The following is a 13,972-nucleotide window of genomic DNA, read 5'->3' as shown; positions in this document are numbered from 1 at the left end:
TGGACGGGCTAATTGGGGACCCAACTTGGAGGCTGATGGTGAAACTGGGAAAGGCTCTGGGCTCTGGCCTTTGGCAAACGCATCCCTCAAATGAGGGAGGCTGGGTTCTAGGCCGGGGAGGCCCGGTGGCACAGCAAAGGCGCTGCCTTGGGGAGGTCCGGGGTGCTCCGGGGGCTCTGCCCAGAACAGAGGAGCAGCGCAGTGCAAATCGGCCCCAGCTCGGGGCAGACCCTGGCTTTGGGCCCCTTGACGCTGGGGCTGAGACCTCTGAGACTCATGCCTGACCCCTGGGGGCGGCCACTGCCCGACCTCCCCCCTGGGCTTCGGCAAGAAGACCACGGGGGATGAAAACACTCGTCCTTAGTAGGTGCCAGGTGCCCATGTGCCCACTGCGCAAGCTCAGCAGCAGGTTCTCCTTCAGCCACCAGCTCCAGGGCCCCAGGAGCTTCTCATGGGATCTCAGGAAGGTGTGATGCACCGGTGGCCACTTCTCACTTGTTTGTGCCACAGGAGGCAGAATGTTAAGATGCGTGTCAGCCTCCCCTACCCATTGCCAATCTATTTTAAGGGTGACGCCTCAAAGCCCAGGCCTGGCCTCCATCCTGCACCCTGTGGAAAGAGGCTGGAAAGCAAAGCCGACTTGAATGAAGCACCGTCCCCCTTCGAGCCTCAGAAACGAGTATTTGTTCGGGTCCCTCTTCTGGGAAGAAGCTGGGATGGTAAAGGGAGGCTGATTTGCCGCCCTCTTGAGAGCAGCCCCTCCCCCGCCCCACCCCGTGAAAGCACCTAGTAACCATCACCATTTGCAAGGAGCCATAGGTTCTTCGGCTTTCAGTTTGTTGTTCTTGTGGTAGACAGAAAATTTCAAGTTCAAGATTTCCCTTGACCGTCTACAAAGCGCCCAGATGCTGGCTGGTCCCTCGGCCCCCACCACCGCTGAGCTCATCTGTCACAAGCGTGTGAAAAGCTCCGCTTCTTTTCCGACAGTAACCCAAGCTGCTCTTCAATGGGCTCCCCCTCCCCCTGAATCCGGGCCACAGCTCTTGACTGATTCACATTGAAATAGTAATAAAAATCACCGTCTCCCCCCCACCACCCCTTTAGGTGGTATTTTTGTATTTTTGAGCTAAAGCCCAACTAAGAACAGAGAGAGAAAGCCTCTCAAAATAAGTTAGTTTGGACAAAATTTACTGCAATAAAACAAATGTTTAATTTAATTTGGAATAAGAGATAAGAAATAACTCTTCAATAAAATATATAAAATTATACAAGGCACCCTTTCAAAGGGATAAAGTATACTAGGTTGGGGGAGGGGGAGGGAGGGGGAGGGAGATGCGATGCCCAGCGCCAAAGGGCTGTGTGACCCCCCATTCTTAGCAAGTCCAAACAGGGCTTCACCCTCCGCCCCCAACGTGGTAAAAAGTATATAAATTTCTCTAATACGTTTAGCACATACAATAGGTACACAGAGAAAGCATGATTTTTTTTCTTTCTGGATCTATTCATTGTCCAAGGATATTTAGCATATAAGTAATGGTTACAAGACATTTTTTAAGCGGACAAGTAACTACCCCCGCCCCATCACCTCTGTGCCTGGTGAGGACTGACCTACCGAGTACTTCACAGGAACCATCAGCCCCTCGATTCGCTTCCACTTCTCACTCTCCAACCCCTGGGAATGAAGCTGGGCAACGGCCGGGAGAGGAGGTAGGAAGTGCCTCCGTTCCCCACCTCACCCCGGCCTGCCCAGTCTTCTCGTCCCCCTTTTATGATCTTACCAAAAAAAAATAAAAAGGGGGGGGGATCTGTTTTAAAAACAATGCATAACCATGTAGCAAGTGGAGGGGGAAAACAGGGCCAAATCTAGTGGTGTCTAATTAGCTTTTGAATGCGTGGAAGACTGCACACACGTGACCTGCCCCGACCACTTGGAGGAATCTCTCCAGACCTGCACTTGGTGTCTAATTCTAGTATTTGTTTGCCTGAAGCGGAAGCCAATCATCCCACCAAAATCACTGAATTTCAGCCATTTTAGAAAATAATTTGTCTCTCTCCCCATAGAATAAAAACAAATGGATTTAAGCAGTCTCTTTTAGGTGATATACATATAAAAAAGTGTACCTACATACACGTATATAAATTTTGCCTTTCAAAATAATTTGAATTTTTACGTCTGCTGTATAAAAATGTATTATATTTTATTACATATATATTTATATATAAAAACCGCCAGAGCCAATCTTTGCGAAAGGAGAAGGGTGCGTCTGGACGACACACTGAGAAAGCGGGACTTGGCGTCTCCGGCCTAAAGAGCAAAGTCCAGCAGCGGCCCAGTCGCGGCTGCTCAGGGCGGCGGGACATGCAGGGTCTGCGAGCAGGGGGCTGCTCGGTGCCGCCTCCTGCGGGGGAGGGGGGCCCTCCAACCAGCCTCCGTCCTGGGCCCCCGGAGCAGTCCTCCTTAGGAGAGATGGTACATGCCATATCCGACTGGAGTCGCGTAGAGTCCCACGGGCGGGATGGGGAGCACAGGTCTATGGAAAGGGTAGGACGCTCCGTATATGGAGGCTGCTTGCAGGGGCGAGTTGATGGGGAAAGGGAGGCTGAAGCCAGAGGGCAGCATGGGCTTCGCAGCCATTTTCAGCTTTTCCAGTTCTGCTTCCTGCAGTCTTTTCGCCTTAGCCCTCCGGTTCTGGAACCAGATTTTGACCTGGGTCTCTGTGAGGTTCAGAGAGCTGGAGAACTCGGCGCGCTCCGCGATCGAGAGGTACTGTTTCTGCCGGAACTTGCGCTCCAGGGCCAGGAGCTGGGACGTAGTGAAGGGTGTGCGCGGCTTCCGGTTGGTCTTGTGCTTCCGCAGGGTGCAGGTGGTGGGGCTCATGTGTCCTGGAGGACAGAGAGGCAGTGAGTTAGCAAAGCCCGTGGCCTTCTCTCGGGCGGGGCGGGGGCGGGGGTAGGGGAGTGTGTGTGTGCAGGCCCACGGGACAGGGCCTCCTCTTCATCCTTCAAAGAGATGCCCCTGTCAAAAGCAGGTGTGTTCAGGAGGTGGGGGATGGGGAGTAGGAGTGGAGAAGGACCATATTTAAATGAATAAATTACTTTTTTGAAAAAAAATGGAGGCTTTTAACAAAAAGTTTGGGAATATAATGGTGCCACAGAACTTTCTGTACAAAACAAGCAACCCCTCCTATGTCAAGGGAGCCAAGTGGTCCCGGAGAACAAAACCCCATCTCTTCTGAGCTTGGTTTCTCTTGTCTCTAAAATGGGGGGCTGCGTCCAGAACCGTCCTCACTCCCCTTGGATGCCGACAGAACCACGTATGAGAAGGACAGCGCAAAGGGTCCCCCGACAAAGCGGCCGGCCCGCCCCGCACCAGGACGGTTGGGCTGTATCACACTCCGACAGGGATGATCACACCGTGCAGCTGGGGCCTGCGATACATTAGTAGCATCTTGCGGCTGGGGAGCAGCCCCACACAGCAACCCACCACAGCTGTTGTTCCATCCAGGCTGCAGATTATAAAACCTGAACATTATTGTACAGATCTGGATGTGGGGTACGTTTTCTTGGCCGGGTGCTTCTGCAATATAAACTTGACTAAGAAGGGGAGAGAAATTAGCCTGCCCGTAAATGTAAATGTAAATGTCGGGGGAGATCACGCTACCTCCGACTTGGGAGCATGTGATGACACATCTTAGTCATCTGTGCCCATTCTAGAGGAGAGCCAATGTGCAAATGATTAGCTTGTTGCCAGGATTTAGGGAGAGGGAATAACAAGCAAAATAAAGGTATGCCAGCAGCATCCAGACTCCATATTTAAACTGGATTCAATTATAGGAAGTCACAGGCCCGGCCACCCTTGAGGCTCCACAACGACAGCTCACTTTGGGCTCCTTTTCCGCCAGGGGAGGGGGAGAGAGCAGTGTGGCGCTGGGGGACAGAATGCTAAACAATTAATTTGCCGTAGTTGGCTTTTATGAGCTATGCTAATTTTCCAAATGTGGCCACAGCAGTAACTCCAAAGGACTCAAGGGGAGAATGTCGCATTTCTTGTTTTGTTACTTTGGTGGCCCAAGGAAGAGTTTACACTTCATACTTGAGGGTGACACAGCACACGTCCCAACCCAGCCTCCATTTCCAAGAAATGGACCTGTCCCAGTGTGACATTATTAGCCATCACTGAAAAAAAAAAAAAAAAAGAGAGAGATAGTAAGTTCTGCAATTAAAAAAAAAACCAGACAGAAAACCCCCCAGATACCTGGGAGAAGGGTGGGTCAGAAGCGACCACAGAAGTGTCCCTTTTGCATATGCTAATCTCTAAGTAAACCAGGGCACCTGCTCTTTAATTTACAAATAAACTAACCACGCCATCCATCCGAGACTCCTAGACTTGCGAAATCCTCCGGCTTCACAGACCCGGCCTGGCTCTCAGGAGGACCCAGCAATCTCGGGGCTCAGACGCTGAGCTCCCGGTGTCTATGCTCGTCCTGCCCTAAGTTCGGAAGCAGCTCCGACTCCCAGCGCGGTCCTTCTGGCTGCTGCTCGGGGCCGCGTTTGAATTATGAAATCCAGGAGACCCGGATCGCACACGTGCATCAAAGGCAGAAAGTTAGGAGGCTCCCTCCCAGCCCACCGCTCCTCCCTCCCAGCCCACCCTACCCCATTTTAAACCAGCCAGAGGAAGGATGCGATTATACAAAGCAAAACAGCATTTATCCTACTTCCTCTGAATAACAAAACCAGGCCCAGGCGGGTGGCTCCCTCCCGCCCCAGGCGCGCTAGCCAGGAGCTCCCAAGACCCACGGCTCCCACCTCTGCTCCCACGGCCTCTCCAGGCCCCAAGCACCAATAAGCCACGTTTTGTTTTAAAAGGAAATCCTTTCTCGCCATCTCCCATGTTTCTCACGGGAAGGTCATACCCAGGGCCCAACGCTGACTTACTCAGCAGGGAGGCTGGACCCCACTTTGCGGTTGTTTGAGGGCTGTTTACCGAGTGAGTGGGGAATGGCCATCCCAGGCCCGGGAGGCCCAAGGAAGCAGGACGTCTGACCTCTGGACCCCACTCCCCGTGAGGCCTGAAACCTGGATGTGCCGCAGGGCATCGCCTGGGCCTAGGGAGGCGTGGGCACTCACTATTTGTCAAACTTATTAAGTCCCTTAAAGTTCTCGAGCCTCTGTTTCACCATCAACAAAATGGGTAACCGATACTGCGGGTACAGGGAGGGTCACAGCGAGGAATTCCATCGTGTCCAGAGCCCTGTCATTCAGTGTCCCCTAGTGTCTTTTCGTCAAGCCCGAGCTCACAGTGTGTTGGCTCCCCCTCAGCTCGGCTGGTGTCCTCCTCTGCAACCAGGGGGCCAGCTGCTGCCACACAGATCAGATAAGATAATACGCTTAACAGTGCTGTAAAGCACTGAGCAAACTTGTGTCTAAATTCTTCGAGTCCTTAATCTCCACACCCTTTGAATCTTTTGGAGTTTCTAAGAGGGTGGAGAGAGATGCCAGAAGGGACGTGGGTATATGGCCTTGTTTTGTTCACAGAATACTGTGCGCCTCCCGTCTTGAGGGCTGACTGATGGAAAAAGATGGGGTTCTCCCTCCAGGCTTGGAACCCCCCCCCACAAGCCCCCTCTTTCCCACCTTTCCAAGAGGTACAGTGAGGGGAGACAACTCTTGGAGACCACGAGACAGAAGTCAGAGGAGCCGTGGGGGAACAGCTTCTCCAAACTGCAGAAGGACCCGGGGCCCAAGAGTGGATGCCAACGCTGGAGGAGAGCTCGGCCTCCCAGGCCTCACTGGCAGGAAGCGGGTGCAGGTGTGCCGACCTCTGTGGCATGTCTCTGGGGAGAAGGGTCAGAGGCGGCCAGGGCACCCTGCAGACACACAGGGCTTTCAGGGCCCCCAGCCCAGCTCAGCCCTTGTTGGTGACTTGCATCAAGCAAGTTCAGTCCTCTTCAAATAAAGTCTTGGTGTCTGAAAAAGGGGACAAACACAGGTCCCTGCCTCTGCCTCCGCTTTGGGGTCCCAGCGATGACTGGGGTCTGATGACCTATTGAGCATCACTTTGTAAACTCCCCAGCGCTCCTGGAAGGCTGTTAATTACGACTATGAGCCAAGCGCCGCACCCTGCCCTTCAAACCCCAGCCCGCTCCCAGCGAAGCTCAGGACTCGCTGGCCGCGAGGACATTTCCTCCCGCATCGGCCTCGGCCACCTTCCCTTCGCGGGATCCTGCTTCGACACCTGCGGGACCCACGGAAGACAATGATTTACGGCTAATACCGGGTTAGATTTCAGTTAGCTCACAATTAAAAGGAGGGCGCAGGAAGACTGTGAACTTTACAGCCCCTTCGCTCCCCAGACAAGTGACCCCGCTGGGCGGTGGGACAAAAATAAGCGAGGCGGCCGAAAAGCCGTGCCGGGGGCTAGAGACACCGATGAGCAAGCGACCCCGCAAACCCAGCTAGGGTTCGCCCTCCCCAGAGCAGCGAGTCCGCAGCCGGGTGCGACCCTTTGCACAGCGAGGGGACCCGGATCACGCGGCGAGCGGAGCGTCCTGGATGCGGCCGGCGCGCTGAACTCCGGGGATACCAAGGGGCCAAGCCCAGCGGTGCCTGCTTTCTGGGGCGCACAGTGCAGAGGGGTCCGCGTATCCCCGGCCTGGAAACCAGTCCCGGCTCCCTCCAGTACCCCCCGTCCCCGCTCGGGCGCGCACTCACTCGGCGGCGGCGAGTATCTGCCGGGTTCCTGCATCCACGCCGCTCCGTCTTCTGAATTTTCCGACTTGACCGAGGCGGTCTCGAAGGGCTTGACCAGCGCCCCGGGGCTGTGCGCTTCCCGGGCGCCGTGTCCCGGCAGCAGCAGTGGCCGCAGGGTGGCCCCGGCGGAGGCGCTTTCGGCTGGCCGCGGGGACGCCTCCTTGGGCGGCTTCTTGTCCGACATGAGCGCCTCCACGCTGAAGGGCAGGCTGGAGACCTTGACGCGTCGCTCCTCTGCAGCCCCCTCGGCGCTCCCGGGCCCCGGGCCCGGCCCCGCCACCATCGCCGGGCCCTCCTCATCGGACGAAAACAGGTCATTGCCTTTGGACGGAGAAGCCATGACTTCTCTGCCCCACGTAGCTCCCGGCGCGCGACTCGGCTGGCAGACCGGCAGCGGCGACTCAAACTTTTTGGGGGGGAGTCGGGAGGGGCGCTCCGGGAGCCGAGTCTTTCCTCCAAGGGGAAGTGGGAGACTCGGATCGGCCAATCCGCGCCGGCCCTGGCGCTGACGTCACGAACGCTCGCCTCCCATTGGCCTTTCCTGCGGAGGCTGGGGCCTTCACCCCTCCCCACCCCCCGTTTGAAATAAATTAGGAGTTAATTACAGGAGCAGTCAGCAGAGTTGTTATTAGGCGATCCCTCAAGGTTTATAATCACGCCAAAACTGAAAAGTCCAAGGCGTAATTAAGGCCGATTATTTAAAGAGGAAGTTCGCCGAGTCCCATTTCTTCTTTTTTGACCCCTCTTTTGAAAAGATACCCCGCGTTTGTGTTACACCCACCCCACCTCGGCCAGAAAGCGTTTTAAGTCTGCAACCGCTTTTGCAAAAACGTGTATGAAGCGCCTACTACGCGCCAAAGCGGGGCTAACTTTGCAACTTGAGGAGCCAGCACTGAACTCGAGCCAGCCTGCCTTGCTAAAGCAAATAACAAACGGAGGGCGCTTCGGCGCGAATTCTGCTCCTAGCAAGTCCTCAAAGGTGCCCGCCAGTCCTGTCAGTCCCTTGGCAGGAGGGGGGCCGCAGCGAGCCCGAGAGGTGGTCGGGGCTGCTCTCCCCCAAACAGCTCCGACTGGACAAATTAAACCAGTGGCCCCACGCCTTCCACTCGAAAAGGAAACCGGGGCACCGAGGAGCTGGGAGTCCGCGTGTTTTCTTTTCCCTGAACCCCCTTTCCTGGGTGGTATCCCACCGGACCTTTCCTCCAGGCTGCACGTATTGTGTGTATTTGTGCGTTTGTCTGAGCCTGTGTTTGTTAGATAGGTGTTCAGATGCCAGTGTTTGCCTTCAAGACGGAGGAGAAGGGAGGAAAAGGCACGATAATATCTAATGCCTTACTCCCTCTTGCAAATCCCAGAAATAGACGGTTCCAAGTTTGCACACCCCAGGCCTATGGACCTTTTGGGGAAGCACATTTTAATTCATTGCACCTGGTTAAAAAAAAAAAAGAAAAGAAGAAGAAAAGAAACATCGATATCTCCACCCCACTCCAAATTATACCCTGAGTAATTACATCTCAAACCTTAGTGATGAGTGGCTCAGGCCAGGGAAGCGGAGAGCTGGCTTCAAGTGCACAGAGGCCTGGGATCTCTGTAGGCCACGGGGCCTAGGCCCATGGGTTTAAAGGGCTCTTTCCAGCCTGCGGCTGCTTTTCCCTGTATGTGAACCATTATTCTGCAAGTGAGGACGTATACAGAGGTCTCCCAGCTCAGGGCCTTGCACCCTGCATGTGCTTGCTCAACAGCTCCCAGAGCCTTGGAGGGAAAGGGCGCTATTTGTCAGCATCGAAATGGCCAAAGCTTGGAGGCTCCCCCTCACTTCAAGAGGCTTAGAAACTTGACCCCCAGGCCCCCTTGCTGGAACACTTGGGTGCCGCCCCGTCCCTTCACCCAGGCAGGCCTCCGCCTGGCGTGAAACTGAGCTGCATCCGGATAACCCAACGGGCACTGCCTGAGCCTCGGAGTATAAAAACAGCCTGCGCTGGCCAGCTAATTCTTGGTGATCAGAAGGGGTCCTGATAAGTTAAAAATAAAGAAGTTCTAACTCAGGCCTTCTGGAATGCCTGGGCCCCTCTCCCACCACTAGGAACAAGCACATTCTCTCTCATTCTCTCTCTGTCTGTCTCTCTCTCTTCCTTCGACAAAGTGGAAAATCAGAGAAAGTTAAAAACAACAACAACTATGAAAGCTATCTGGAAATGTATGCTTTTTTCCCCTTGAGTCATCCTTGATGGTAGTTGGCTTGATATGGATCTCAGGTCCAGTACAGGTAAATCCAGATTGGGCTCTGCGCCTTCTAGAGGTCCCCAGCGAGGTGAACCCTCCGGAGTTGGGAAGCGAACTTGGGATCCGTTTTGCCCCCAGCTGCCACAGGGTACAGGAGGGCTCAGCTGCCAGTGGGGCTCTCCCCAACCACCATCCCCTCCCCTCATAGTTGTTACTGCAAACTCCTTGTTAATATTTGTCAGTTTAGAGACACAGTGCATGCATGCCTGGGAGAGGAAAACTCCATACTGCTAGAGCCCTTTTATTTTGATGAACTTTTCAGGGAAAGGAGAAGCTGGGTTCTCCCCACTACTCTAGGATCCTGATGCCCAGACTGAGCAGGAAATTTATGAAGCCAGAAATAGGAAAATGGTAGAGATTTAAAAATTAAAAATAAAAAAGCAAAGCCTGGTGTTCGGAACCAGGGTGCCAGCCTCTGGGCCGCGAGCAGGAGAGATGGCCAGGGAGCAGCCAGTCTGCTCCGCTCCTGTCCTGCCAGCTCGCTCGCTCCCTAGGCCCCTGCTCGCTGCTGGGGCGGAGGCAATTCAAGGAAGGGGCTCCATCCTGCTGGGAGAAGGGTGGGACCGCAGCACACTCGCACCCTTTCTGGGGAGCCCCCTTGTGTATCTGCTCCTACGTGGGCTGCGTTTTCAGAGCGTTTTATTCACCGCTTCCTGGCCCCGCGACCGTGGCCACCTTCCCTCGCCTCCCTCCCTCAAACTGCTTTTTAATCTCCGAAGGGAGAGGGAATGACTCCTACCCGTATCGGCTCTGTGGTGATTAAACTCAGGGGCTACATAAAATCACTAGATGTAGGGCAATCAATAAAAAAGATATTGCCTATCAAGAGCAGTAACTATTTATCGACTGCGTTCTCCCTGCCAGATGGCCAAAGTGAGGGGCATCGCCCGCCTTCGCGGAGCTCACGGTGGGCGCTTTGTAAAATCTCCGGGGCTGAGAGTTTGGCTCGACCTGAGAGGTGTCTCGTCCCCAGGCGGAGTGGGTGCAGCCCCTTGGAGGAGGGCTGGCTTCGGCGCTTTGCCGGCCTTCAAGAAAGGCTCGCGCGCAGCAAAGTGGGGCCCCGGCGCGAACGCAGCCACCATTAGGCGTCAGTCGGCACAGCGCTCTCGTGCCTGGACCTGTGCTCCAGGATCCAGCACACCGCGCTGGCTGGAGATTACTTCCTCCATTTCACAGATGGAAACCTGAGGCTAAGAGGCGCTTAGTACGCTGCCCCAGGTCACGCAGGTAAGACGCAGGGGACCCGGGATCTCCGGGAGCCGCGCAGGCCCCTGCGCGCCGAGCCGCGGCTCTCCGCGTTCCCGCGCTGCCCGGCCGTTCGCAGCCGCTGGGGCCCTGAGTGGAGCGGCGGCGCACGCGCACCGCGGGTCCTCCGCGAAAGCCCTCCTTGCACACCGAGGAGCACGGCCCGCGGACCGCAGCGTTTGCAATCCCCGGGACCCATCCCCGGATCCCGGCGGCTGGGAGGAGGCGGGGGAGGGGCGGAGGAGGGGGCTGTAGACGGGCCAGGGCTGCGGGCAGGCGCCAGGCGCGGGGAGATGAAAGGCGGGCTCCAGGGGAAGGGGCTGCGCCGGGTGACCGGCTCCAGCCGCGCCGGGCGCCCCGCCCCCGCCCCGCCCCGCCCCGGCTGCCCCGGGCAGAGGCGGCTGCCCGCGCCGGAGCCGCGTTAATTGCTCTCGGCCCCGGCACTCAGCCTGCGCGGAGCCGGGACAACCTCGCTCCGGGAGGAATGACAATTCGCCCTAATGGGACAACCTCGCTCCCAGAGGAGTGACAATTCCTCCTAATGGGCCTCTCGTTAGCGGCCTATCCCCTCGAACCCGGGTATCAGAAGCGGGCAGACTCGCGGGCGCCAAGGCCCGCCTGGAATTCCGCAGCGCCGCTCCTCCCACCCCCACACCGTCCCTCCGCTGTGTGACCTCGGGCAGAGGCTGCCCTCTCTGAGCTCATTTTTCGTACCTGCGCCGTGAGGGCCGGAGCGGGAAGGTCCGGCCTGGATGGGCGCGGGCCCATTCCCAGGCATTTGGGAGACCGCTTCCTGAGCCGCCGTGCGGGGCGGTGGGGGGAGAGCGGGCATTCAGGGTCACTGCTTGAGATTCTGTGCGGGGCGGATCCCGTGCCTGTGAAGTTCTAGACAATCAAAACGGTTTTCCACGGTTCCCGCCCGCCCACCGAGGTCAGGACCCGTGGAGCCAGGGCCGGAGCGAAGGGGCCTTGCGCGGAGGGCCGAGGCTGCCCGACGCCTGAGCCCTCCTTGGCTCCCACTTTACAGACGAGCTAGTCGAGGCACAGAGCCGCGAGAGGCCGGCCCGAGGGCTGCTGTGTGGGTAGAGCCTAAGTGGACGCAGTCCCCTGGAAGAGCCCACGACAAGGACCTCCCGGGTTGGGCGGAGGGGGAGAAATGGCGGCGGGCACGGTGCCTTCCGCCAGCCTGAAGCTTGGAGGGCAGCGGGCCAGGCCCGGGCGACCTCCCCGGCTCTGGTCACAGCAGGCGTGAGAGCTGCGGAGGAGAACGAGCGCCGAGTTCTGCTCCTCTGTAGGTTTCGAATCCAGCCCCACTTCGGACCATTTACCACCATCCCTGCGCTGGGGCGTGGCAGTAATCAACCCTTTTCAGATGCCGCGCACGCTAAAGCCCGGCACCACCACCAGCTGCGCCGTGCGCCTCCCCCGCCCCCCGGCCCCGGGGCGATCATAGGTCTGCCTCCTCGGGCGGCCGTGCCGGCCTGAAACAGGGTCGAGCACCTACTTATTTCTCGTGGGACTCTGGACTAGTCACCCCACCTGCCTGCACTCTCGGTTTCCTGGCCTGGAATATGGGAGTGTCTGGTATCCCGTAAATGTTGCATAGTATTATCATTTCTTAAATCATTACTGATACTATTTTTACCTCCCTTTTCAGTAGGTCTGCCTGGCACCACACGTTATCGGGGGTCCCCGACCCAACGTGGAACCATTTGTGGCAGGAGACCGCCGTTTTTTAGCTCTGTGAAGTGGGGGTGTCTACCCACCTCTTGAGAAGGAAGCAGACTGGCAGCTCTGTCCAGTGAGGGGTGGGGATTAAGGGAAGGGTAAAGACAAACAGCACCGAAGTGTCTGCTGTTCCGCAGCCCCTGGGCACCGGTTGCTGGCACCTCCCCTGCCCTGGCCTCCCCGGAGCTGAGTTCCCAGGAGCAGGGCCCAGGCTCTGGTTCAGCTGCGCAGAGAGACCCCCAGGGGCCCTGCAAGACCTGCTTCCAGGGGGCTGGGTGGCCGCAGTCCTGCTGAACAAGGGCAGCCCCCCAGGCACCTTGCCCTGCCCCTCCCTGACCTCTGCCCCTGGCGGTCAGTTTGTCCACCTGCAAAACCAGGAACCCGGCCCGCACTGGGCTGGGCTGGGCTGGGCGGAGAGGAGGCTTGAGCTGGGACCAGTAACTTCAGCTCCCCCTCGCTCCTCAGGCAGGAGCCCTGGCTCCTCCTTGGAGCTTCGGACTTGATAACACTTTCTCACAACTAGGGAATACCTGGCAGAAATTCCAGCCAGGGTTTGACTGGTTCTGAAATGCATGTCTTTTGCCTGGGGCCACAGTTGTAAAGGTGGGAGGGGAGGCATCTGGAACTGCTCACAGCAATGAAGGGTCTACTATTTCCACGTTCTCCCGTTCTCCCCACGTGACAGATGGGACTGTCGAGTCTGGGCGAGGTCACCCAGGGAGCGGGCCCCATGGACAGTTGGGCAGGAGCCTGAAATCTCTATTCGTGGCCTCCAAATTGTTTTGGGTTCGAAACACAACCCCACTAGGCTTGGGGGAGTGTAAAAGGAAATTGGGGGCTTGCTTAATGGACAGAGCTATACTTTTTAATTAAGGAAAAGAGACACTCTTTCCCTCGCCCCCTCCTGGTTGCCTGGTGAGGAATGAACCAGGTTTGCTTCACCTGGAGGATGAAGACAATCAGAAGCAATTATTCTGAGTGTTGCTGGTCATTCCTCGGGGAAGGTCGGGGCACTGGCGCTGCGGCCTAGGCTTGCTCCAGCTGTGGGAGGGAGCCTGGGGTCCCCAAGGGCAGGAAGATGCCTAGCCCACCCTAACGCGAAAACCGCGCAGCTGGGACTCTCAGACTTTGCAAAGCGCTCACACCACGACTTCACTCGCTCCGCGGATCGCGCTGGGGCGCTGGACTCCCGGGCTCTCCTCCTCCCTCCCTCGGCACCTCTTGTCCATCGCCCCGCTTCGCCGGAGAGGTAGCTGCGGCTCGGAGAGGCACAGCCACCTGCCAATCGCCCGATGCGCAAAGGGAGTCCGACGGGTGAGCGCTCGGGGTCTGCCCCGCAGCCGCGCTGCGCCTCTCGTCCTCTGGGGCCCTCTGAGGGGGAGAGCCAGCCCCTAGGCCTGGATCCCCCAAGCGCTGGTTGCAGGGTCTTCAAGATGTGCCATGCGCTCACAGAGCTGGGCCGGCGCCCGGAAGGGCCCTCCGCACAGTGAGGGGCTCAGTAAATATTGGTGGAGTAAATGAGCGAGTCCAGAACGGGAGCCCTGTGGAGGCTGTGGGGCGCCCGCCCGCTCGAAGGTCGCCTGCCCCAGCGAGCAGGAATGACCCTTGAGTTGTGAGGGGTGGTCGCAGGGTCTTAACAACCGGAACCCGTGCTGGATTCCTGCGGGGAGGGGACAGATTTTTAAAATGTCCACAAGGGAAAACGGCGCTCTCGTTTTACCCCAAGACTTTCAACTACTCTTCACGCTCCCCTGTCGTTAGTGACTCATCTCCCAGAAGGAGATGGAGTTGGGGAGCTGTTGCCTGCACAAGGTCCTGCAGCCACTACCGGCGCTTAGCATTTGACCCCAGGCGACTCTGACCCCAAGCCCCGAGCCGGGTTGCCCTTCTCGCCCCTCACATCTCCACGTGGCAGTCCTCTGCCCCTGCGTTGAAGCCACCAGAGACGGTCAGCATCAGCCTG

At 57.4% G+C, this 13,972-nt stretch overlaps 1 protein-coding gene across 1 annotated transcript; it reads right to left on the bottom strand.

The window, feature by feature from the left end:
• Positions 1-2,458: 2,458 nt before the first annotated feature.
• MSX2 (msh homeobox 2) lies at positions 2,459-7,093 on the bottom strand. Its single transcript, XM_054569645.1, has 2 exons — positions 6,715-7,093; positions 2,459-2,883 (listed from the first exon to the last, which is right to left on the bottom strand). The coding sequence occupies exons 1-2, from the start codon at positions 7,091-7,093 to the stop codon at positions 2,459-2,461; spliced, it is 804 nt and encodes a 267-aa protein (XP_054425620.1).
• Between the last annotated feature and the right edge of the window lie 6,879 nt (positions 7,094-13,972).

This window comes from Pteronotus mesoamericanus, unplaced genomic scaffold, assembly GCF_021234165.1.
Source record: "Pteronotus mesoamericanus isolate MK-2021 breed Mesoamerican mustached bat unplaced genomic scaffold, CSHL_Meso_final contig_1, whole genome shotgun sequence".
Lineage (NCBI taxonomy): Eukaryota > Metazoa > Chordata > Mammalia > Chiroptera > Mormoopidae > Pteronotus > Pteronotus mesoamericanus.
This window is presented reverse-complemented; position numbering and strand designations above follow the sequence as displayed.

Bases quoted from the DNA above. Each gene is read 5' to 3' on its own strand.
- MSX2 (XM_054569645.1), bottom strand. From the start codon at position 7,093: ATGGCTTCTCCGTCCAAAGGCAATGACCTGTTTTCGTCCGATGAGGAG. The intron at 2,884-6,714 runs GTGAGTGCGCGC...TCTGTCCTCCAG, and splicing joins CAGATACTCGCCGCCGCCGA to GACACATGAGCCCCACCACC.